Raw genomic sequence first — 26,513 nt, 5'->3', positions numbered from 1 at the left:
GGTAGTGATGCATTGACTGCTGCTGCAGGATATCTCCAACTTGGTCTCTTAAAGCAAATTGTAGTTCAAGAGAAACCCTGCCTACCAGAGGAAGACTGGAAAAACCATCTTAAGAGCTACATTCCATATGGCACCAAGTTTATGTGCAGTTTAAAACCCATTTTATTAACTTGTCAGAATGGTTGCCCATCAGAAAGGTTCTTTAGAAGATAGTCTATTAGTTGACAGAAAGGCAAGACATTTTTAACTAGGTGTGGCTAAACAGCAAGATATCCTCGGCTCTGAGAAGCTTTGCATTCAGCCTTGCTATAGATTTTATATAGGCAGTACTTCGAAATCGAGGATAACTTGCTTCCACTCTAAAAGTGAGTTCTCAGGCGGCTGTACAGTCCAATACGGGAATTACAGTCTCTAACAGGTGGGGCAGAGAGTGGTTGAAGGAAAGGGTGGGTGGGGAGCTTGGTTTGTCACACGCTCCTTCCGCTGCCTACGCTTAGTTTCTGCATGCTCTTGGCAATGAGACTCAAGATGCTCAGCACCCTCCCAGATGCACTTTCTCCACTTCGGGAGGTCTTGGGCCAGGGATTCCCAGGTGCCGGTGGGGATGTTGCACTTGATTAAGGAGGCTTTGAGGGTGTTCTTGAAAAGTTTCCTTTGCCCACCTCGGGCTCATTTGCCATGTAGGAGCTCGGAGTAGTGCACTTGCTTCGGGAGTCTCGTGTCGGACATGCAAACAGTGTGGCCCGCCCAACGGATCTAGTAGAATGTGGCCAGTGCTTTGATGCTGGCGATGTTGACCTGAGTGAGAACACTGACATTGGTGCATCTGTCCTCCTAGTGGATTTGCAAATCTTGCGAAGGCAGCGCTGGTGGTACTTCTCCAGCGCTTTGAGGTGTCTGCTGTATTTGACACATCCTAGCAACCCCAAAAGTGCAAGTTTAGGATGGAATTAACATGGAAAGCAACCAGATTTGAAGCAATAGTGAAATTACATTCATTGCATTTATTAAAAGGAATTTGCCGATTACTGGATCAGCATAAAGATATTGAATCTGTAAAGGATGGAGAACAGAGGATGAAAGAGACACTTCTCTCCCATCTCAAAGCATTATTAGGTATCAAAATATCCACTCACCTCAAAATATAAAGATCACGATGCAGAATGCGTAGTAGGCCCAACCACAGCCACCATCATCCCACTATGCCGAAATTGAAGTTAAACATTATAGATGCAGAGCAAGTATAACAATGTAGGATGCACGGACTCAAAGCCTTCGTTCAGTAAGGAAGGTTTTCATAAGAACATAAGAAATAGGAGCAGCAGTGGGCGACCTGGCCCCTTGAGCCTGCTCCGCCATTCAATAAGATCATGGCTGATCTGATCATGGACTCGGCTCCACTTCCCTGCCTGCTTCCCATAACCCTTTATTCCCCTATCGCTCAAAAATCTGTCCAGCTCCACCGTAAATATATTCAATGACCCAGCCTCCACAGCTCTCTGGGGCAGAGAATTCCATAGATTTATAACCCTGAGAAGAAATTCTTCCTCATCTCAGTTTTAAATGGACAGCCCCTTATTCTATGTCCTCTAGTTTTAGTTTCCCCTATTAGTAGAAATATCCTTTCTGCATCCACCTTGTCAAGCACCCTCATTATCTTACATGTTTCGATAAGATCGCCTCTCATTCTTCTGAACTCCAATGAGTATAGGCCCAACCTAATCAACCTATCTTCAGAAGTCAATCCCCTTCTCTGAACAGCCTCCAATGCAAGTATATCCTTCCTTAAATATGGAGATCAAAACTGTACACAGTACTCCAGGTGTGGCCTCAACAATACCCTGTACAGTTGTAGCAGGACTTCTCTGCTTTTATACTCCATCCCCCTTGCAATAAAGGCCAGCATTCCATTTGCCTTCATAATTACTTGCTGTACCTGATACTAACGTTTTGTGTTTCATGCACAAGGATCCCCAGGTTCCTTTGTACTGCAGCACTTTATAATTTAAATGGAGAAAAATTGCAATTTGCTTTTCTATTTTTTCTGCCAAAGTGGATAACCTCACATTTTCCTACATTATACTCCATCTGCCAAATTTTTGCCCACTCACTTAGCCTGTCTATATCCTTTTGCAGATTTTTTGTGTCCTCCTCACAATTTGCTTTCCCAATTATCTTTGTATCATTAGCAAACTTGGCTATATTACACTCAGTCCCTTCATCCAAGCCATTAATATAGATTGTAAATAGTTAAGGCCCCAGCACCGATCCCTGCGGCACCCCACTAGATACTGTTTGCCAACCGGAAAATGACCGATTTGTCCAGACTCTCTTATTTGTTAGTTAGCTAATCCTCGATCCACGCTAATATATTACCCCCAACCTTTATAGATCACATGAACTTCAACAATTGTACACTCCTGTCTGGAGTAAAAATAAAACAGAGAAGGTGGCTCAACTGTGGCTAACAAGGGAAATGAAGGATAGTGTTAAATCCAAGGAAGAGGCATATAAATTGGCCAGAAAAAGCAACAAATCTGAGGACTGGGAGAAATTTAGAATTCAGCAGAGGAGGACAAAGGGTTTAATTAGGAGTGGGAAAAGAGAGTACGAGAGGAAGCTTGCCGGGAACATAAAAACTGACTGCAAAAGCTTCTATAGATATGTGAAGACAAAAAGATTAGTGAAGACAAACTTGGGTCCCTTGCAGTCAGACTCGGGTGAATTTATAATGGGGAACAAAGAAATGGCAGACCAATTGAACAAATACTTCGGTTCTGTCTTCACGAAGGAAGACACAAATAACCTTCCGGATGTACTAAGGGACCGAGGGTCTAGTGAGAAGGAGGAACTGAAGGAAATCCTTATTAGGCGGGAAATTGTGTTGGGGAAAATGATGGGATTAAAGGCCGATAAATCCCCAGGGCCCGATTGTCTGCATCCCAGAGTACTAAAGGAAGTGGCCCTAGAAATAGTGGATGCATTGGTGATCATTTTCCAACAGTCTATCGACACTGGAGCAGTTCCTATGGACTGGAGGGTAGCTAATGTAACACCACTTTTTAAAAAAAAGGAGGGAGAGAGAAAACGGGTAATTATAGACCAGTTAGCCTGACATCAGTAGTGGGGAAAATGTTGGAATCAATTAAGGATGAAATAGCAGTGCATTTGGAAAGCATTGACAGGATCGGTCCAAGTCAGCATGGATTTATGAAAGGGAAATCATGCTTGACAAATCTTCTGGAATTTTGTGAGGATGTAACTAGTAGAGTGGACAAGGGAGAACCAGTGGATGTGGTCTATTTGGATTTTCAAAAGGCCTTTGACAAGGTCCCACATACAAGATTAGTGTGCAAAATCAAAGCACATGGTATTGGGGGTAATGTACTGGCGTGGATAGAGAATTGGTTGGCAAACAGGAAGCAGAGAGTCGGGATAAACGGGTCCTTTTCTGAATGGGAGGCAGTGACTAGTGGAGTGCCGCAGGGCTCAGTGCTGGGACCCCAGCTCTTTACAATATTCATTAATGATTCGGATGAAGGAATTGAGTGTAATATCTCCAAGTTTGCAGATGACACTAAACTGGGTGGCGGTGTGAGCTGTGAGGAGGATGTTAAGAGGCTGCAGGGTGACTTGGATAGGTTAGGTGAGTGGGCAAATGCATGGCAGATGCAGTATAATGTGGATAAATGAGAGGTTATTCACTTTGGTGGCAAAAACACAAGGCAGAATATTATTTGAATGGCGGCAGATTAGGAAAAGGGGAGGTGCAACGAGACCTGGGTGTCATGGTTCATCAGTCATTGAAAGTTGGCATGCAGGTGCAGCAGGCGGTGAAGGCGGCAAATGGCATGTTGGCCTTCATAGCTAGGGGATTTGAGTATAGGAGCAGGGAGGTCTTACTGCAGTTGTACAGGGCCTTGGTGAGGCCTCACCTGGAATATTGTGTTCAGTTTTGGTCTCCTAATCTGAGGAAGGAAGTTTCTTGCTATTGAGGGAGTGCAGCGAAGGTTCACCAGACTGATTCCAGGGATGGCTGGACTGACATGTGAGAAGAGACTGGATCAACTGGGTCTTTATACACTGGAGTTTAGAAGGATCAGAGGGAATCTCAGAAACGTATAAGATTCTGACGGGACGGAACAGGTTAGATGCGGGAAAAATGTTCCCGATGTTGGGGAAGCCCAGAACCAGGGGACAGTCTGAGGATAAGGGGTAGGCCATTTAGGACTGAGATGAGGAGAAACTTCTTCACTCAGAGTTGTTAACCTGTGGAATTCCCTGCCGCAGAGAGTTGTTGATGCCAGTTCATTGGATATATTCAAGAGGGAGTTAGATATGGCCCTTACGGTTAAAGGGATCAAGGGGTATGGAGAGAACGCAGGAGAAGGGTACTGAGGTGAATGATCAGCCATGATCTTATTGAATGGTGGTGCAGTCTCGAAGGGCCGAATGGCCTACTCCTGCACCTATTTTCTATGTAATCTTGTGAACTTTTATCTTGTGCAATAATCATTAATGTGGCACCTTATCGAATGCTTTCTGGAAATCCAAATACACATCCACTGGTTCCCCACTTATCCACCCTGCTCGTTACATCCTCAAAGAACTCCAGCAAATTTGTCAAACATGACTTCCCTTTCATAAAACCATGCTGACTCTGCTTGATTGAATTATGCTTTTCCAAATGTCCCGCTACTGCTTCCTTAATAATGGACTCCAGCATTATCCCAATAGATGTTAGGCTAACTGGTCTATATTTTCCTGCTTTTTGTCTGCCTCCTTTTTTACATAATAAAACATTTTCAGTAAAAATCATTTTAAACCATTTCTCCAGCTAACTTTCCCAATAGTTAGAGAAGCCCTATACTGGTGAATGGCAATTCATTGCCTGTGGAGGGGAAGCCTGGGGACATCTTTTGTCACCGCTACCTTTAGTGTCTTGCTGCATAAGAGCACAAAGACCGAGGGAGAATGCCATTTTATGCTTCAAAGTCTGAAAATTAATCCCTCAGGTGCATCCCATTGAAATTTGAGGGATATTTTGCAGCATTTGTAATGCAAAGTTACTGCTGATGTCAGCAGTTGTCATTATAATTAGGATATCAGTCTACCTCTCTTCTCCAAGAACAAATGACAATGCTTGGACATGGAATAAATATATGAACTACAAGACAGAAACATAATGATACTTCTCAATTTACTGTAGGCTTTGGAGACATTCAATTTGTAGCAAAACTTCTCTAAGTGGAAAACTTAATTACAGCTGAGTATGCATCTTTCTAAATAGGGTTTTAAAAAAAGAACCTCCACCTCAGTTATACTCCCCTCGCCCTTTCAAGGGTTATGGGGAGTGGGGCATGAAGTGAAGTTGAGGCCAAGATCAGATCAGCCTTGATTTTATTGAATGGCGGAGCAGGTTCGAGGGGCCAAATGGCCTACTCCTGCTCCTATTTCTTTCTTCTGTTCTGACTGCCTTCCCAGTGAATCTCCTCATTCTCCATTTATTCTCTCGTCTTCCCCCAACTACTCATCTCACCCATATTATTCTCTTGCACAGTTACCAGCAGTAACTTGATGTCTCAAACCCAAACTTCCACTCCGTACTTCTACCACCAATGCCAGATGCACTGAAGATTTGTACTTGTGGCAGTTCCTTCCTAAATGTCATTAAACAAATTGGCAAAGATGCAGAATGTACCGTCTTTTGGATGAGATATTAAACAGAGACTGCTCTCTCAGGTGGGCATAAAAGATCCCTTGGAACTATTCGAAGAGGAGGAGCAGGGGAGTTCCCCCCAGTGTCCTAGCCAATATTTATCCTTCAATCAACATAACAAAAAACAGATTATCTGGTTATCACATTGCTGTTTGTGGGAACTTGTGTCCAAATTTTGTTTGTGGGACCTTGCTGTGTGCAAATTGGCTGCCGTGTTTCCTATATTACAACAGTGACTACAGCCAATGAAGAACTTTGGGACATCCTGAGGTTGGAAAAGAGGCTATAGAAATGCAAGTTCTTTCTTCTTTCTTACTGGGAAGCCCCCTGCTGGATAAAATTATTGTTAATTCAAAATGGAAGGAATGTTGTGTATTTTGTTGTGGCTGATTGCATTCTTTGTTATTTTGCACCTCTCACATAATAACTTAAGGCATGGGGTAGATTCTAAACAAGAAGTCAAGGAATCATACATAAGCCATAGAAGAGCCATATACAGCTTCTAAGATACTGGATGAATGTTCTAATATTTAGAGTCAAGTGATTTTAGTGGAATTCACTTCCCTTTACAAATAAATGTTATACAGACTAAAATAAATTATGAATGAGGTTATTCTTCTGATAAACTAACTTAACAGCAAAATAGGACACAAAATGTAATTTATTAATCCAATATGCCATATATACATAATATAGATTAAAACTTTAAAAACTGTCCTCTTTATACAGAAACATATCTACAACTTAATTTTACAAATTAATTTCCAAAATAAACTACCATGTCACTTTCGGAACATACGGTGAATAGACTGCAAAAATAATTAACCGAAAAAGTTGGGGGGAAAAAAAATCGAAAAGGAGTTTGTGCTATGACAATAGGTCTGTAATATGCAATTTGGAAGTAATAATTTGAGTTTAAAGTGCATTTCCATTACATTTTGCAGGGAATAATTTGGTATCATAAAATAGTCAACTCTCGTACAATCGTCAGAATGCTAATTAAACAGTAGTATTGATTCATTGACTGGTCAATGCACATTATTTGTAAGCAAGCTGAGCAACTAGTTATTAATCACAGAATTCAGAGTTCTGGACGCCATCTTCAGTTCCTTTCCCAAAAACCTTAATCACCCTTCTTGCAAAACCTCTTAATAAAAAAGATCTGAACTGTTTTTCAATATCAACATTGATAACATTCTATTATAGTATTTGAAACTTTTTTCCATGTAGGCATATGATCAATCAATAGCCAAATATCATAACCTAATTACTAACTTTGATTTGTGGGTTGGTTGGTTAACTGCATTGAGTACATCACTATTTTGGTCTCTCAGACATAATGTATTCATACTACAACACATGAAAATTAAATATTTCACTTCCAGAAAAGTTGTGTCATTAAGTATATTTAGTGTCAAAGCAAGGAAGCAAAATCTGACAGACAGTAGGATGGATATGCACTTTATTTACCTCCGCACTGTATGAGTGTAGCTTACCAATAAATCAAAAAGGCTCTAAAATAAAAAATCACTTAGGTTGTCAGCTAAAAATGTCCAGGAGTTCCAATGTATAATTGCACTATAGCCCCAAATACTTCATGATAAACCATCCTCATGTAAGGATGCACAATATTCATTGCTTTGAGAGCAACAAAGAGCACAGAAGAATGGTCAAACATCCACTGATTGCTCTTCTGCGCAGGTTGTAGCAGTCTTCTTTCATTATTTTTGTATCGGATTGCAGTAATGTTTTTGGTAACTTGGAAGTGTTAACATAAAACTTGCTTCAGAAAGTAAGGTTTCACAAAAGTCATTTCAATGGAGCATACTGAATGCTCCAAACCTGCGTGTTGATGGGAGCAACATTATCTTCTTGCGGAGTGCAGATAAGATATACTTGTCTGAGTCATGAGTGATGTGCGATCTCTGCTTGTCCAGCACCTGTTCTTGAATTCACAATGGAGTTGCTTAAACTGAGAACTGTGCCAATTCAGTGCTTTAGTTGCTGCTCCAATTCATGTTGGCACTTGATCAGACGTTCTATTTCTGTACCCAGTGTCTGCAAGTTTTCCTGTAATTAAAAGTCACAATGTGAAGTTTGTCACATGCCATTTTGTTTCCTCTTTCACACATTACTGTTAGTTGGTGCAATATTGGCAGGAACTACTGAAAAATACATATTTGCAACCCAGATATTTGAGGCAAATCAATATGTTGTGCTGACTAGTCACTGTGCCATTGGGAGCAACCGTAGTCCAATTTCAGCAGATTTACTTAATCAAACATTACATTACTACAGCACCATCTTGTGCTAAATGTGTGAAATCTACTTCAATGTCGCTCTAGCCAGCATTGTTTCTAAAGCTAATTTAGCGGCATGTTAATCCTTCCCTGCCTCCTGCGGAGTACAAATCTGTCCAAAATTGTGAAACAAAATTAGATTTGTCACACGGATGACATGCAAGAAGCTAAGAGAATAAAAAAAATACTTCATGGCATTTAGTTTCAAAGCTATTTTGTGAGGTTTTTCTATTCAGTCTGCAATTGTATAGGCTCAATTTTTACATATTCTCAAAGCTGAAACTGCCAAATTAGAAAGGTCTAATGGAATGCTGTAACTGAACTGAAATTGCCACAACTCATTTCATCTATGAATCCGGAATACCTGCACACATTTCCAAAAGTACTCAGTGTATGTAGAGTAGAATAATCCTTTTACTACTTAAATTCTTTGAAAATAAAGAGAGAAATCAATGTAAAGGGCTAATGGTTGAAGAATAAAATATGAGGTACAGCAGAAATTACTGATGTTAATGCCATATTCCCACTTATAGTGGAATTGTTACTTTGTCTGCAACTCTACTTTTGGCATAATTAGCATAATTGATTAGCACAGCCATAATGTATTACCACACAACTAAAAACATCAATTAAACCCATTAAAATTTACTCGTATAATTGGAAACAACCCAAATGACAAATCTTTGCTTTCTACTGACCACAAGCAAAATGTTTTGCCAAATCCCACAAAGTTATAAAGCACATTTCAAGTGTTACAACAATAGCTTCTTGAACTCAACATTAAGAACAGCAGAAACCATGCACTTCACGTAATTAATGACTAGCAACCTAACTCAACGACACACCAACTACAAAATTCAATTGCAGGACAACTGTGCAGCATATAGTATCCACTGCATTCATTCACCATCCTTTAAAAAGTAATCCTCACTGTTGCAAAGAGATTGTTTTTGAAATAATTGCTGGCTGTATGAAAGTCAAAAAATGCTTCATTTCCCATGCATGAAGGATCTTGAATTTATGTAAATTTTAAAAAGTACCCTTAATTGAAAACACCATTATTATTCTTTTCCTGAAGTGATACCTGGAACATGGTACTTCATGGGTAGTCAAGCTTCATATTAAATACTTCATACAAACTGCTGTCCCCATGATACTGTGCTTAAAAGTCAAGGTCTTATAGCGACAACATAAATTTATATTGCAATTTTAACATTAGAAATGCCACAAGGTACTTCACAGATAGGTCCAAGGAAAACAAGACACCTAGACAGGAAGGGGAAGATTAGGACAGGTGTCCAAAGACTTGGTCAAAAACATTTGTTTCGAGTTTAAAAGAGGGAAGATGCTGGCAGAGCGGTTTAGGAACAGAATCCCAAAGAGTAGGATCCAAGCAGCTCTTACCAGTGGTGGCACAAGGAAGTGGGGTGGGGAGTCGAGAGTCAGAAAAATGGTGTGTTCTGGAGAGAGGAGGGAGAAAAATATACCGCTGGAGGAGACTGCAGAGGTATGGAGCCCAAGGAGGAATTTTAAGATAAGTACGAGGATTTTAATTTAATGCATTGGGGAATGGGAAACCAATGTAAGTCAGCAAGGGCAGATTTAACATGAGGGATCAGAATGCTTTTGAATAGTAGAGTCTGAAGGTAATTAAGACATGTACGAGGGTCACAACTACAAATTTAGTATTTATATTTCATCATAAATTTTAGCAAATGCAATAACCAGAACAGCATGGCTCGGATCAATTTTTTTTTTTACTGTCATAATGGGCTCAAGTTTCAGGCTGTGCCTAGAACGGAGCAGCCCCGACCTGGACGCCCGTTTTTCCGCCACAAAGTGCGCTTAAAAAAAAACTTAGAGATTCTCCGGCTCCCTGCTGGTCCTCTGGAGTCGGGTGCGGGATGTGCAAGTGCAGTAGCTCCAGGCGCCCAAAACTGTGTGGGAGGGGCCCGAAGCACGCAGCCCCTACCGACTGGCCTCACTGGGGCTGCGTGCATAAGGCTGCCTCCCACGCCCAGCTCCTGCTTCCTCCCGACCCGACCCGACTCCCGCTTCCCCCCCACCCCCGGACCAGACACGACTCCCGCTTCCCCACCAACCCCCCCGGACCGGATCTGTGCTCCCACCCGACCTGACCTACTCCTCCCTCCCTCCCTCCTCCCCCCCCCCCCCCCCGACCTGACCTCCCTCCCACCCCGACCCCCCCCCCTACCCGGACCGGACCCGACTCAACCTGCCCTCCCCGACCCGAACCGCGCTCCCTCCCTCCCCTTCCCCCCCTTCCCCTCCTCCTCCTTCCCCTTCCCCCCTCCTCCCCCTCCCTCTCCTCCTCCCCTTCCCCTCCTCCCCCTCTTCCCCTCCCCCTCCCTCTCCTCCCCCCCTTCCCCTCCTCCTCCTCCCCCCCTTCCCCCTTCCCCTCCTCCTCCTCCCCCTTCCTTCTCTCTCTCTCTCTCTCCCCCCCTTCTCTCTCTTCCCCCCCCTTCTCTCTCCTCCCCCCCCTTCTCTCTCTCCTCCCTTCTCTCCCCCCCCCCTCCCTTCTCTCCCCCTCCTCCTCCCCTTCTCTCCCCCTCCCCTTCTCTCCCCCTCCTCCTCCCCTTCTCTCCCCCCACACCCCTTCCCCTTCTCTCTCCCCCCCCTCCCCTTCTCTCCCCCCACACCCCTTCCCCTTCTCTCCCCCCCCTCCCCTTCTCTCTCCCCCCCCCCTCCCCCCTTCTCTCTCCCCCCCTCCCCTTCTCTCTCATCCCCCTCCCCCTTCTCTCCCCCCCTCCCCCTTCTCTTCCCCTTCTCCCCCCCTCCCCTTCCCTCCCCCTTCTCCCCTTTCTCCCCCCCTCCCCTTCCCCTTCTCTCCCCCCGCTCCCCTTCCCTCCCCTTCTCTCCCCTTCCCTCCCCTTCTCTCCCCCCCTCCCCTCCCCCCTTTCTTTCCCCTTTCCCCTCCCCCCCCCTCCCTCCCTCTCAAAGATGCAATAATTAATCTACATTTTCCTTACAGAATTTTAGTAATCATTACCTATATTAACTGGAGTTATTTTCTGGTAAAATACTAATTTTCTCCCTCACTTTCACCTTGATAAATGTAAAAATTCAACAGAAAAAAAATGAACACAGACTGGGAGGGGGGAAAAAGCTACTTGGAAAATGGCACAATTTCTAAGGTTCATATTTTAAAATATATCGGAGTAATAACATTTGAAGAAACCTGCGTATCAGTCAAGGCAGAACCACAATTTAAAGTAAGATAACTGCATTTCACTGTTATCAGCAAGCGACGGAATACGGGTCGTGCATTTGCAAATGACTGAGTTTTCTGTTTTCTTTAATGTTTGATAATGAAAACTACCAGGTTAACCCTTTGTTTATGGTACAATTTTATGTTTCCCCAAAAAGAATCAGCACCATGAAGAAACAGGTACTGATTGTCTGAGTTCTTTGTTACTATCTATAAAATGGCAAATGGCGAAAACTGAAAAGACAATACAACAAGACTAACTTCCTTATCATTGAAAACAACTTAATACAAATGCGACTTTACAAGCAAATAATGTCTTTCTAAGTTTATTTGCTTGGTATCCAATTGGTACAGAATTAGAGCTTTAATGTAAGCCGAGCATAACTACAATACTCAAATAAGGTCCCTTGGAGAGAGGATAAGACTAGAGTAGAACAGCAAAAATGAAAAGCAGAATATTGAATTTAATTGTGGACATAAGATAACATTTGACATATGCTGCTTAATAAGGATTAATGAAAAGTAATGTATATTGGTGGCAGGGAAAAAAAAACATAGAAAAAAACATTTGAAGGTGCTTCACAGAATCGAAAGGAGAAAAAAAAATGGACAGTACCAAATAAGGAGATATTAGAAATTGTCATTAAAAGCTTGCTCAAACAGGTGGGTTTTAAGACAGGTTCTAAAAGGAGAAGTGGGAGGTGGAGATGTTTAGAGTATTCCAGAGTATGGGGCCAATTGTGGAACAACAGTAATGAGGGACACACAAGAGGCCAGAGTCAGAGGAATGAAAGGTTATGGGGGAGGGGACGGGGTTGTAGTGCTGGTGGAGGTACAGAGATAGGGAAGGCCAAGGCTATGAAGAGATTTATGCACAAGAATGAGAATTTTTTTTTTTTTTAAATTGAAAAGTTGGGGGACCTTAAGCCAGTGGAGCTCATGAAGGACAGCGGGTAGCGATTAGTGACTATGGGCTCAAGTTTTGGCCTGAGTTGCTCCTATTTTTTTGGAGCAACTAGTTTAAAATGGAACAGCTTAGAAATTGCAATTCTCGACATTTAGTTTGCTCCAGTTCTAGTGAGTTAGAATAGTTTCATTTTAGAACAGTTTTTTTTTCCCCAAAAGGGGGTGTGTCCAGCCACTTACGCTAGTTTTGCAAGTTTAGGCAGCGAAAACTTACTCCATTCTAAATTAGTTTGGAGTAAGTGTAGATTTTGGTACGCTCAGAAAAACCTTGCCTACACTTTAGAAATTAGGCGCAGGGAACGAGAGATGAGGGGGGGTGGGGGGGCAGGGGGCGGGGGGCGAGGTTTACAAGCATTAAACACTTCACTTTTACAAATAAAAAAATCAATAATAAATGATAAATAAATCAATAAATCAATCACTATAATGTTTTGAAAATGATTACACCATCCCACACCATAACTATTTTTTGATGTAGTAAATTTGCTAATTAACTGTTGACATGCCTAATCACAACTGACTATCTCAGCCAGTTCCTCTGAATGTACATCTTGGATTACAAGCTTACTATAAGTTGGAGCCCGTCAGAATGCAGAATTTACATTCTACAGAATTTTGAATGTAGATCTATATACACAGTATAATAAAAACACACTTCTGGCTCGAGGAGATAGTGCTACCCACTGAGACAGGGCCGACACCTTAATCAAAGTCTCTCGTGACCAATGTTTCTGTTAAGCTGCGTGGCCGCGCAGAGGCTTTGACGACCCTTGCAGGACGCTTGACGGCTTTATAATGGAAAAACCGCCCATGCGCGGAAATTTGAATGTGTCGTGTAGCCCGTTAAAAGGACCATGCCCTCTCTCCCGCACCCCCCCCCCCCCCCGCAAAATTAGAGGGAATAATGCTCGTGACTATTCTGCAACAGAATAACCTTCTGTTGATGTGCTCCGTGAGGTGATGCACCAAAGATGGGGGTGGTGCTAATGTGCGGCGAATGAGTATATGGGGCCCAGAAGAGCCGGGGGCAGCACGGGCCAGCCCACACTGTGAAGCGTGCAGCAGAGCTGGTCTCCAGTCGTCTTGGTTAACACTTGCCACTGAACCAAGACCTAGCTCTGTCAAGCCCGGGTGGTGGCTGGTGTGCAACGGCCGCCACACGTTTAAAAAAAAAAATCCACGCACAGGCATCTTCCACCCCTTCAACTGGAGTTCAGGTCTGGAATATTGGGTCCTTCATTGAAACATCTGTGAACTCATGTGGAAGTAAGTTATCCTCGTTCGAGGGACCGCCTATGATGATATGACTGCTTCATGCATTGCTAAATCAGACGTGCTTCAGAACTGCCCCTCCTTTACCATATTGATTGCTTTTACAGAATCCTAGGTAAACTAACACAAATCTACACGCAACAGGTAGGTGGAGATAAAAGCTGCATAAAGTACTTTAAAATATCCAGTAACACAGGATCTTTACACCTTCAAGTGATTTTTGTATAGTTTATCAAATTATTTGAAGCTGTCTGCACAGCAATACATTTTTAGCTTTGTCATTGCAAACCCCCAAATGGCTGAGCCACTGTGAAAAGCTCACTAATTGCTTCTTCAGAAATTAATGCAAACACACACAACTCCATGGGGTGGGGGAGAACAGACACATGTTTAGGAACAAGCCCATCCCTTTTTAAATAATCTCAACCCCAAAAACCCAGCTTTTCCCCATACCCTTCGATCATTTTCTCTCCAGAAACTTACCTTAAACTCATTTATATTACTCCTCTCTATTGCTCTCTCTCTCTCTCGCAACTTCTTCCACAACATAGAAACATAGAAAATAGGTGCAGGAGTAGGCCATTCGGCCCTTCGAGCCTGCACCGCCATTCAATGAGTTCATGGCTGAACATGCAACTTCAGTACCCCATTCCTGCTTTCTCGCCATTCCCCTTGATCCCCCTAGTAGCAAGGACTACATCTAACGTCATTACTCTTTGTATAAATAAATGCTCACTGACTTCCCTCCTTGTTCCATGATACAATAATAAGACATGGATTCGGGATGGTGCAGGCTTGATGATTCAAATGGCCCTCTCTCATTCCAGACTTGATGTTCTTTATAGTATTCCCAGCTGAACGCGGCAGGCATTGTTCCCGCAGTCGCGGCGGGGAGCCCATTCGGCCAGGGCTAGGGACGGCGTGCTTCAGGCCCCTCCCACACAGATACGGAGGCGAGGAGCTACTGCACATGCATGCACACTCCAGCGCGCATGCGCAGGGCTGCTGGCACGAAATGTGCTGCTGTAAGCTAGCCCTGCCCCCCTGCCAGCAGATCTTCAGCGCCACGCTTTGGCCCCCCCCCCCCCGCAGCTGTTGGTACGCCGCGCCAACCTGGAACAGGCCAGAGAAAGATCGCAGAATACCGAGGTAGGCTTTAGATGCACTTTTTTCCCCCAGGAAACAGGTGTGCCTCTTGGCGGTGCGCCGTTCTAAAGGAAACTTGAGCCCTATGACTTAATATGGGCAGCAGTGTTTTGGATGAGCTTAAGTTCAGGAAGGGTGGAGAAGAGGAGGGTGGCAAGGAGAGTATTGACGTGGAGCATGGTTTCAGCAGCAGATGGGCGGAGGTGGGAGCAGAGGTGGACAATGTTATGCAGGTGGAAGTAGGTGGTCTTTGTGATGGAGAGGATATGGGATCAGAAGCTCAGCTCTGGGTTGAATATTTGCTGAGGTGTGGAAGAGTCTGATTCATCTTGAGACAGTGGCCGGGGAGAGAGATGGAATCAATTGCAAGATTACGAAGTCTGTGGTGATAGCCGAAGACAATGGCTTCAGTCTTCTCAATGTTTAGCTAGAGGACCTTACGGCTCATCCAGGACTGGATGCTGGTGAAGCAGTTGGACAACAGAAAGGTAGTGGGAGAGTTGGGAGAAGTGATGGAGAGGTAGAACTGGGGGTCATAAGCATACATGTGGAAGCTAATTCCATGTCTGTGGAAGACATTGCCCAAAGGTGACATGTGGATGAGGAAGCGGAGGGGGCCAAAGATAGATCTTTGGGGGACTCTGGAGGTAACAATGCAGGAGCAAGTGAAGCCGTTGCTGGAAATCCTCTGGCTATGACTAGATAGGCAAGAATAGAACCAGATGAGGATAGTCCCACGGAGTTGGATAACTGAGATGTTGGAGGAGAATTGTGTGACCAAACCAGTCAAAGGCTGCAGAGAAGTTGAGGAAGGATAATGCACCATGGTCACAGTCACAGAGAATGTAATTTGTGACTTTGAGTAGGGCTGTTCGGACGCTGTGGGAGGGGAAGAAACATGATTGGTAAGATCCAGACAGAGTTGTGGAAAAAGTGGGCATGGATTTAGCAGGCGAATATACGTGCAAACTGCTGGCAGCTCCAAAGAATTTCAGGCTCCCTGGGGCAGCCATTAAAAAAAGCACAGCTCACATACTGATGCTGAAATAAACCTTAAAGTAATAAAGCCACTCAAATGTCACGGGAAGATTACTCTACTGTAATAATCATCCAATACCTCTAAAATTAAAATCCTCGAAAGAATTTAAAAAAAAAATTTAGTCGCCCCATCTTCATATTTCTTGCCTTCCTCTTCATTTCCTCTGTTCTATTTCCAATATAATCTATTCCAACATTTCTATATTATCTTACAAACCATTTTTATTCACTTTTCTTTAAACCCCCTGCAGTCCACCATCCATTACACAGGATAAACAGCACAAAAACAGGCTTTTCAGCCCAACCAGTCAATGTCGACGTTTATGCTCCACTCGCGCCTCCTCCAGTCTTTCCTCATCTAACTATCGGCACAACCCTTTATTCCCTTCTCTCTCGTACGCTTATCTAACCCCCCCCACCCCTTAAATGCATCTATACTATTTGCTTCAACCACTCCCTGTGGTAGCGAGTTCCACATTCTCACCACTCACTGGGTAAATACATTTCTTCTGAATTTCGAAGGTGGAATCCACATTAAAAAAAAGAGATGTCGTCAGAATGGCTTTCTGATCACTGAAGGCCATATTTCAGCCAATCAAGTTCCAGAACTATAAACATCAACACAGTTGCACCTAACCTCTAACCTGAGTTTTCTGCATGAATACACTATCACAGTCACTGGAAGAGTTATTTTATGCACATCATCAGGAATCCAGCCGTGCCTGGATAAGCATACTTGTTCAAAATATCCATCAATGATCAAATTATGAAGGAACTAAAAGAGGATCAGTGATTTTACCATGAAACTAATCTGTTCAAATAGCCAATGCAGAATTATATTTACACTAATGGATCTCTTGCAGCACTGCACATGGCAAGTCAGAGGAAGCATAATTACAGAAGGAAAGGACTATTACATGATGTAATGTTTATAATTTATTCTGTTATGCTGCAGATGTGTCTTAAGAGAACAAAGCCTAATTAATTGTTATACATCAAAAAATAGGAGATACATAATCATTTCGCACTCGTTTCTTTCGTTACTTAACATTTTTATTATATGCAAACACCTTTGATGTAGTTGCAGCTCAGAGGGATGACATCATGTCACAGACGCTGTACCGTGGATTAACAGCTGGTGGTGTGAACACAAGTCATAATCCTTTGTAATTCTACTAAATTCCTACAATAATCTAAAATGTAAATATATTCAAAGATATAATAAATCATATGGAATTCCAACACATCATGTACTGTTCGCAGCACTATAGATTCTCTGAAAATATAATACATTGTACTGCTTTAAATATTACGTTACCTCAAATTGAGACATAAATTCAAAAAAAAAGGTAGATAAAAGTCAACTTGTTCCAGTAGCTCCAGTAAAATTTGTCTGACAAACTTAATCTAATTGAAAACCAGTCAGAGCATAAAACTAGCTCAAATTTGGCAGCAGTTAGCACTAATCTAGAAATTCTGTACAAGAATAATAGAATCACAGAATGAATTTGCTTTGCAATGCGGTGACTGTGTGGGGACATCTCTCCAAGTTTGTGCGCGGCAAGAAGTCACAGACAGCTATGAAATTAATGACTAGTTGATTGGTTTCTGGGGGGACTTGCCTGTCTTGCCGCTGCAACCTTCATCCACTCCTTTTTCTATTCCAGATTCTAATTTGTCATTGTCCTCATTCCTATGTCCACCACCCTGCATAAACGCCAACCATCCAGAACTCTGCTGCTGATTTTCTGTCATGTTTGCTCATTTTTCCAGAAATGTAAAGCTAGCAGCTGATTAGGGTGGTACCTGCCACACCATCCTAATCAGCTGCGATCTTTGCATTTTCTCCCTAAGCAACACTGGATAAAAATGATACTGGAAAAATACAAATTTTGGGCTGCTGCCATTCATGACACTAGAAGAATAGCTCAATCTCCAAAACGTAGGCTGGAAAGAGGACCAAAAGTCTTCCGACTACTGTGGAGATTCATTGATGAATAACGCCGGAGAGGGAAGGAAAGTGGTTGCTGCTCATGAACCCATTCAAGAACGTAATCTGGGATTGATATGTTAATCAACACATGTTTGGCAAATGGTGGAGTTGCTGAATGGATATGGAAAATTAGATGCAGTGTATAATACAAGTGTTTTTGCTGTAGAAACTACTGATCGCAAATATCGATCAAAGATGTGATGGGGAAGCAATGCAGGCATACTGTTCAATGGTAGAGTGCACTTAAACTGCACCACTAGCTTAGTTAATTTTTTTTGTCAATGGCTTTCTCAATAAACCAAGAAAAGGTGTTACCACTGCTGTAATGCTGCCTTTATTTTTATCCTGTAATCACAATGGGGGCACTTCCACAGAGATTGCACGAACATGATGGCCTTCTGTGGATTGGCCAGTTCAAACGGTCACAGGACAGAGTGGAGATTGCTTGTTCAAACTGTCACAGGACAGAGTGGAGAGCACCAGTTCAAAATTTTAGTCTTTAAGGGCAGGAGTGTACTAAAAAAAATTAATAATTTAATAACTAGAGGCAGGGCAGCTCCGTCCCATGGAGTCCACATCCTATGCCATGTAGGAAGTCCTGAATGCTTCGCGTAGCCTGGGTGGGTGATCAGCCATGATCTTGTTGAATGGCGGTGCAGGCTCGAAGGGCTGAATGGCCTACTCCTGCACCTAGTTTCGATGTTTCTATAGGCCATTCAGCCCATTGTGCCTGTGCCAGCTTCTTGAAAGAGCAATCCAATTAGTCCAACTCCCCTGCTCTTTCCCCATTGCCCTGTTCTTTTTTTCCCTTTGAGTTAAAAGTTAATATTGAATCTGCTTCCACCACCCTTTCGGGCAGTGCATCCCAGATCACAACAACTCGCTGTGTACATTCTTTTCTCTCATGTTGCCTCTAGTTCTTTTGTCCAGCATCTTAAATCTGTGTCCTCCAATTACCTTATTTAATCACCTTATTTGCTCTATCAAAATAGTTCATGATTTTGAACAACTCTACCAAATCTCCTCCTAATTTTCTGTGCTCCAAGGAGGACAACTCCAGCATTTCCAGCCTCATCACGTAACTGTGGATACTCATCCCTGGTACCATTCTGGTAAACCTCTTCTACACCCTCCCCAAGGCCTTGACATCCTTCCTAAAGTGTGGTGCCCAGAATTGAACACGTTGCTGGATTTTCATCATTTAGCCCTACCACTAGTTTTCCGGTGGTATTTCAGTGCCATTTAAAAATCAAGTTTTTTTTTTAAATCACCGAAATACCACTGTCACTCAAAAGATGCTATTTTCATCAAGTATGACCAGTGGTAGGGCTAACTGTATTTTGTTCTTATTTTTCAACATGCAGCACTGAAAGTAAAATGGGTGGTATTTTTAATGCACTGTGCCTCAGATAGGTACAGGTATGAGCGCCTTTCCCTGAAAACTCGTTAGGAGTAAGGCCTCCTCCTTATAAGTCTGCGCTCTCTTCAATTAGGCACATAATGCTCTTGAATAAACTTTCTTCCAGCTCTATTCTGCATCATAAGTAGTCAGCAATATTGGTAGATATTTTTTAGGGCCCATTCCTTTAAATGTCCTGCAAATATTCTCAAAATGTCCTCCGATTTACTCAAACAATCCACTTAATGCCTCAAATAACCTTAAAGTTTAACTCTGAACTCACATTAAGATGTCGGTGTAAAACTCAGCCTTCTCATGTGGAATGGACTGCAGCTCCCGTTTTTAAAAATGGCATCCACAGCACTGGATTCGATCAGGTAAGACTGCATTTTTCTCAGTGGTAATTTAGGCCAGTGGCAAAAATGGTGGTATTGATTAATTCACCTCTGGTGGTAATTCGGTGTTGCACACTTAATGATGTCATAAAAACAGAAAAAAAATAAGATGGGTGGTATTTTTTACAACCGGTGGTAAATCACTGATGAATTTGACACTGGTGGGTATTTCGGTTCTACGTTATGAAATCAGTGGCAATCTGCACAGAATTTATCACCATGGTATTTTCGGTGGTAAATGATCGAAACAATGACGAAAATCCAGCCCAATGGCTGGAATTTTCTGTACCTGGGCGAGTCGGGTGTGGGCGGTCAGCGTAGTGGGTGGCGACCCCATTGTTGCTTCCATCTCGCTGCAGAAATCGACTTTGCGGTAATGGGGCCTATTAAGCCCGCCCTGCGTGTTAGCCAGCCCTATTAAATGGTGCAGGTCAGATGACTTCATCGATGTCGCATTTTCAGCCAGGATATTTAAAGGAGCCATGGCCACATTACATTTGAAGGTTCACCAAGGAGTGTGCAGGCACCACACTGGAGGTTTTGATTATTCCAAACAGTTGGAGAGATGGCTGCACAGATTCTCCAATGACTCCCTCCATATGCTTTTGGAGGGAGTCAGAGCATGTAGGGAGGTCCTCTTCCCTTCCAATGGGCAGAAGAGACCTCCCCAGGAGACAAAAAGAGCTTGGCTCCAAATTGCAGAGGTCAACAGCAGGAATGTGTTCAGGAGGACCTGGGTGCAGTGCTGCAAACATTTCATTTATCTCATTAGATCAGGAAAGGGGAGTACAAAGCCACACAACTTCTTCCTGCTGTGCCTCTCATCACATCCCTATCACTCTGCCTTTCCAACCCAACTCCTGCATATTCCTTACATCAACATACTTTGCACGTCCACCCATCCCTCTCTATCTATATTATCACATCCCCATCTTACTAGCCATCTCTCACATTCACCCTCATCCTAATGCAATCCATCATAGTGTCCTACTATAGATGTAACCAATCCATTTCTTACACCCATTCCATCACTCTTACTCAAACTTTTCTCCTGCAAGGAGAGAAAGAAGAGGCGAGCACACAGTAAGAGGGAGAGAACTGGAGGTGGGGCTCCATCATTTACCATCCTCACAACAGCAGAGGAGGCTGTACTGGGAGTGGCTGAGCAGCTGGAGGTGGGAGAGAGAGGGGGCCAACTCAGCAACCTGGGGACAGAATTACATATCATACAGCTACATGGCATACATTAGCCACTCATATGAGGGCTGATGTCATCAGCCACTGAATGGTCATCTTTTACATAATATGTGTATCCATTCTTCATATGACATATGTAACTCAATTCGTTACTCTCCTACAGGTCCATCAAGGGCTCCCCCTCCCCACTGTACAGGTGGAAGAGGAAGAGGACTCCTCACAGGAGCCTCCAGCAGGCCAGAGCAGCATCACCAGACATGAACACACCCATCACCAATGCAGACACACATACCTCGGTGGGTTCCTCACGTGATAGACTAGTGCCGTCATCTGGTCCGTCACAAGTCACGAGTGAGCAAGAGCAGATGGTGGAGACGGGCAGCAACTGAGACTCCACGTTGGAGGGTGCAGGACGCTCCCAGCTCTGCTCAGCTACATATAAATGCTGAGCCTCGGGGCCATCCAGAAAGAGGGTGATCTTGCAGGTGCAGGACGCTTTGACAGGTTTTGCGAGTGCAATGTCTGCAAATGTGCAGAGAATGGAGGAGTCCCTCTCCAACATGAGTACCACCGTGTCGCAGGCGATGGTGTCGGTAGGCTCTTCCATGGATAAGATAGCCACCGGCATGGAGCAGCTAATGTGCCACTCACAGGAGTACATTGTCTCTATGGAGAATAGATGGCTATCTATAGAGAATGTATGGCAGAGGCTCATAGACCAACTGTTTAGGAGAGATTTCAGTGTAACGTGGGTCCTCATGGCCCCACTGCTGTGCAGCAAAATGATCTCCAGCTCCTTGCTCGCAGTAAAGTGCGAGTAGCCCATGAGAGGGATGCTGGTGAAAGGAGACATGGAAGCACTTGCACTTCTTTCCCGTGGTCACTTCATCCCCGTTGCCACCTCTTCCCTCAGTCAGAGCCCCAGATGCCTCCTCGGACAGCGATGGCAGAGTCTGCCCCCCTGCAAGAGGAACAGACTTTGGCAGGGCCATTACAGGCTCCAAAACCCAGAGGGCTTCCGCCAAGAGTGGCTAAGCAGTCGCAGCAGGGAAGTGAGCAGGCTTTCTCTGTCTCTGGTGAAGCCACAGGGTTCGCACCTCATAGAAGCATGCGAAAGAGAAATATGACAAGTAGATTCTTAAGGGTAGCCACTTGGGAGTTTTAGTCAATGTTAATGTCAAATTTCCGTTAATGTACTGTCAACCATTTAAATCTTTATGGCTTGGTCATTGTAGGGATCCTTTATGGTGTTGCTGTGGGGTGGTGCCAACCTGACGCAGCATGTGGCAGCATATGGGTGTACTGCGTAATGTTAAGTACATCTGAACATGATGAGGCCATCCCCGACCTCACAGGCAGCAATGTGGTTGGGTGCTGATGGGATCTGAGCCGCAGGTTCCTCCAGCTCCTCCTCCTCCTAAGAGGCTGTGCGCTCAGTGCCTTGCTCCTCATGAAGCGCTAATCCTCACTGCTGCACTATGTTGTGCAGGGCGCAGACCACAATGATTCTGGAGACACTGGCTGGTGCGTACTGAAGGGACCCTCCAGATCGGTCAAGGCATCTGAAGCACAATTTAAGCATGTCTTGTCTGCTCTGTGACACATCTGGTGGAAATGTGACTTTCATTGTATCTCTCCTGGGCCTCAGTACTTGGCCTCCTCAAGGGTGTCATGAGCCACATCTTCAGTGGATAGCCCTGGTTTCCAAGCAGCCAGCCAGAAAGTCTGTTTTGAGGAGCGAAGAGCTGAGGCAAAGTCATGGCAACTGCCAGGGAATTTGGCACACCCATGCATGATGATCTTCCCATGGTTGCAGACCAGCTGCACATTGAGGAAGTGGAAGCCCTTGCAGTTGACTGCTGGGTTATGATGGGGTGCCCCGATGGCCACGTGTGCAGTCGATGACGCCCTGCACCCGTGAGAAGCCAGCCAGTGTGGCCAAGCCGAGCACCCACTCAATAACACTGACTTCATCCATGGCAAAGTGGATATAATTGGCTGACTTGTTGAAGAGGACATCGGTGACCTGTGTGATGCATCTGTGGGTGGCCGACTGAGAGATGCCACAAATGGGTGCTGCAGATTCCTGGAAGGAGCCTGAGGCGAAGAAGTTGAGGGCACTGATGACTTTGACAGCCACTGGTAAGGCCTGTCCACCAGCTCCTCTGGGCTGCAGGTCTTGCTCGAGCAATGTGCAAATGTCTACGGCGATCTTCCATGATAACCTGAGCCTCCTTTGGCACAGCTACTCAGTCTTGTTGAAGCAGCTCATCCTCTGCCTGTATACCCCTGTGTTGGGGCTATCTCCTCCGGTGCGGTCAGCCCTGCACTAATGCTCTCTATCCTGTGCAGCATCAGGTAGTTGAGGAGAAGGTTGATGGTGTTGTTGTTGGTGCTGATAGTGTGCTTGTTGCTGCTGGTGTTGGGGCTCATCGTGGTCTGATTCTGAGGACCAAGATGACATAGTATAAACGCCACCCTTGCTGATGGAATAGATGGCAGGTCAAGAAGAGATCAGAGGAGCAAGCTGTAAATGGTGTGATAGGTTGTAACAATGAGGTAAAACTGGATGGTGACTTTGCTGGGAACACTTGCAGCCATGAGAAAGCTAAATGTGTGCTGGGAATGCAGTCATCAACAGCTTATGCCTGAGGAATGGACCAGCTGTGAGGTGGGAGGCTTTAGAGTCCATTTCATGCTGTCATCTAATCAGCTGAACCAATGGCCACTCAACTCCCGCCTCAGGCTGACAGACATGGTTCCTGAGTTGCGTGAATCCAGTGGGCAAGCAGGGAAATTCAAAAGGTAGGCTAAAAATTTTTTTGTTAATGACAACTACCTGTTAATGATTTGAATTAGGTGGCTCGCTTCTCTGCCGGTCGGGTTGCTGCTGCACCGGCAAATACGCTCAAGGGAAAGGCATGTGGGGGCTGGATGACGGCAGGTTCCTGACCTGCCTCCAATCGCGCCCGCATGGACCTCAGAAAATTTCAGCCAATACTTCAGCTGATGCCTAACCAGTGTTTTATAAAGGTTCAGCATAACCTCGGCTCCAGACTTCATTCCCCTCCAAATTACGCACCATTCTGACTTGGAAATATATCACTGTTCCTTCATTCACGCTGGATCAAAATCTTGGAACTCCCTCCCTAACAGCACTATGGTAGTACCTTCACCACAGGACTGCAGCTGTTCAAGAAAGGAGCTCACCACCACCTTCTCAAGGGCAATTAGGCAAGGACCTTTGCCAGCGATGCCCACATCCCAGGAACGAATAAAAAAAAAACCTTTCCGTTACTTCATCAAAGTATTCAATCAAGTTAGTCCAATATGATTTGCCTTTAACAAATCATGTTGACTTTTATTTATTAGCCCATAATTTGTACATGCCAATTATTTTCTTCCCGAATTATTGTCTCAAAAAGTTTACCCACCACGATATTTGGCTGACTGGCCTGTAATTGCCGGGTTTATCCCCTTTTTTTTTTGAATAGGGGTGTAACATTTACAATCCTCTAGTTCTCTGACACTACCTCCATATCCAAGGAGGACTGGAAGATTGTGGACAAAGCCTCTGCAATTTCCTCCCTTACTTCCCTCAGTAACCTAGAATGCATTCCATCCATGCCACTGCCTCCACAGGAGATCTCAGGTCCCTAATCGGTCCCATCATCATCATCATAGGCAGTCCCTCGAAATCGAGGAAGACTTGCTTCCACTCTAAAAGTGAGTTCTTCGGTGGCTACACAGTCCAATGCGGGAATTACAGTCTCTAACAGGTGGGGCAGACAGTGGTTGTAGGAAAAGGTGGGTGGGGAGCCTGGTTTGCCGCACCCTCCTTCCGCTGTCTGCGCTTGGTTTCTGCATGCTCTCAGCAACAAGACTCGAGGTGCTGAGCGCCCTCCCGGATGCACTTCCTCCAATTCGGGCGGTCTTGGGCCAGGGATGCCCAGGTGCCGGTGGGGATGTTACACTTCATCAAGGAGGCTTTGACTACTGTTTAACTATTTATATGTTTATAAAAGACTTCTGGGTCCCTTTTATGTTAGCCGCTAATCTATTCTCATCATCTCTCTTTTCCCTTGTTATTCCATTTTTTAGATCTCCTCTGTACTTTCTGTATTCAGTTTGCTTCCCGACTGTATTATCAACCTTATTTTTGTCATAAGCCTCCTTTTTCCGTTTCATTTTAATCACTATATCTTTAGTCATCCAGGGAGCTCTAGCTTTGGACATGCTTCCTTTTCCCCTCATGAGAATATGTCTCTCTGTACCTGAACCATCTCCTCTTTGAAGGCCTTTCATTGTTCAGTTACTGTTTTTCTACCAATGTTTGATTCCAATCCACTTGGGCCAGATCCCTTTTTAACTCATTGAAATGATCCCTCCTCCAGTTGAGTAGTTTTTCACTTGATTGTTCCTTGTTCTTTTCCATAACTATTCTAAACTTGATGATATTTTGATTACTGTTCCCCAAATGCTTCCTCACTGAAACATGCTCTACTTCATTCCCCACTACCAGATCGAGCATTGCTTCCTTCCTCGTTGGGCTGGAAACAAACTGATCAAGCAAGTTCTCTTGCACACATTTCAAGAATTCCTCCACCCGTAGCCCTTTACATTGTTACTATCCCATTCTTAATTGGAATAATTGAAGTCCTCCATTATTCCTACTCTAGTTCTTGTATCTTTCTGTAACTTGCCTGCAAAGTTGCTCCTCTTTCTGCTTCCCACTATTTGGTGGCTTATAGTATACACCCAGTAGCGTAATAGCTCCTCTATTGTTCATTAATTCGAAACAGATTCAGTCTTTAATTCTTCAGCATCCCTTTCTAGTCCTGTAATAGTTTATTTGATCAATCCTGCCTCCCCCTGAATATATTGCAGCCAAGAATATTAAGTTCCCCATCCACCTCTTCTTTAAACCAGATCTCTGTCACTGCCATTATACCATAGTCCCATGTGGTGAATTGTGCTCACCAACCTTGTTTACCATGCTACCTGCATTTACGCACATGCACTCCAAACCCATCTTAGACATGCATCCATCTGATCCCTGCAATTTCTGAACTATTCTTTACATTAGTGCTATTCATGTCGCCCAGGCCTCGTGGAACTTGCTTCTCTCTCTCTCAAATGTTTCATCTTGCTGTCGACTCCCCTACCAAATTAGTTGAAACCCTTCCCCACAGCACTTGTTAACCTCCTCGCGAGGACTTTAGCCACAGCTCTATTGAGATGCAACCCATGCATCTTGAACAGGTCTATTCTGCCCCAGAACTGGTCACAATGCCCAGGAATCTGAAGCCCTCCCTCCTGCACCATTTTGCCAGCCTGTATTGTGGAGAATTAAATCCTGTAATAGAGATAAACTTCTGGTGCTTCAGCAGGGTTGGAAAACCAAGGATTGTCCTGATTCACAACAGAGTAGTACCATACCACATGCTGGAGTGTGTTAATTCTCTCATTGGATTTAAAAGTGTAGAATGTTGCACCTTAGAAAGGATATATTGGCCTTGGAAGAAGTGCAGTGTAGATTCATCAGAGTGTTACCAAGGCTCCAAGGGTTAGATTAGGAGAGATTACATAAACTAGGCTCGTTGTCTCCGAAATATAGATGGTTATGGGGTGATTTGATAGAGATTTTTTAGGATTTTGAAAAGAATATGTAGAGTAGATAACGGAGAATATTATTCTGCTGGTGACAGAGTCTAGGACAAGGGGCCAGGCCATTCAAGAGCGAAGTTAGGAAACACTTCTTCACTCAAAGGATGGAAGAAGAGTGGAACTTTCTCCTACGATGTTAACTCAATTAGAAATTTTAAATCTGAGATCAACAGATTTTGCTAGTCAAGGATA

At 44.0% G+C, this 26,513-nt stretch overlaps 2 protein-coding genes across 5 annotated transcripts in view; one reads left to right on the top strand and one right to left on the bottom strand.

Annotated features, from left to right (window-relative positions):
* The window catches only part of adrb1 (adrenoceptor beta 1), a 96,738-nt gene that overhangs the window by 9,873 nt on the left and 60,352 nt on the right, over nt 1-26,513 (top strand). Inside the window, exon 2 of one of the 3 annotated variants that reach the window (XM_070876602.1) lies at nt 17,338-17,408. The exons of the other annotated variants lie outside the window; for them this stretch is intronic. The gene's annotated coding sequence lies outside the window, so the exon portion shown is untranslated. Of the gene's footprint in view, nt 1-17,337; nt 17,409-26,513 lie in introns of those variants that run through there. 3 annotated transcript variants of the gene reach the window in all.
* ccdc186 (coiled-coil domain-containing protein 186) overlaps nt 6,441-26,513 on the bottom strand; it is a 124,765-nt gene continuing 104,692 nt past the window's right edge. For both annotated transcript variants that reach the window (XM_070876599.1, XM_070876600.1), the window contains exon 16: nt 6,441-7,789. In XM_070876599.1, coding sequence (XP_070732700.1) covers nt 7,709-7,789 — 81 coding nt within the window. In that variant the 3' untranslated portion in view covers nt 6,441-7,708. The remainder of the gene's footprint in view (nt 7,790-26,513) is intronic.

Source organism: Pristiophorus japonicus, chromosome 3 (genome assembly GCF_044704955.1).
Source record: "Pristiophorus japonicus isolate sPriJap1 chromosome 3, sPriJap1.hap1, whole genome shotgun sequence".
Lineage (NCBI taxonomy): Eukaryota > Metazoa > Chordata > Chondrichthyes > Pristiophoridae > Pristiophorus > Pristiophorus japonicus.
This window is presented reverse-complemented; position numbering and strand designations above follow the sequence as displayed.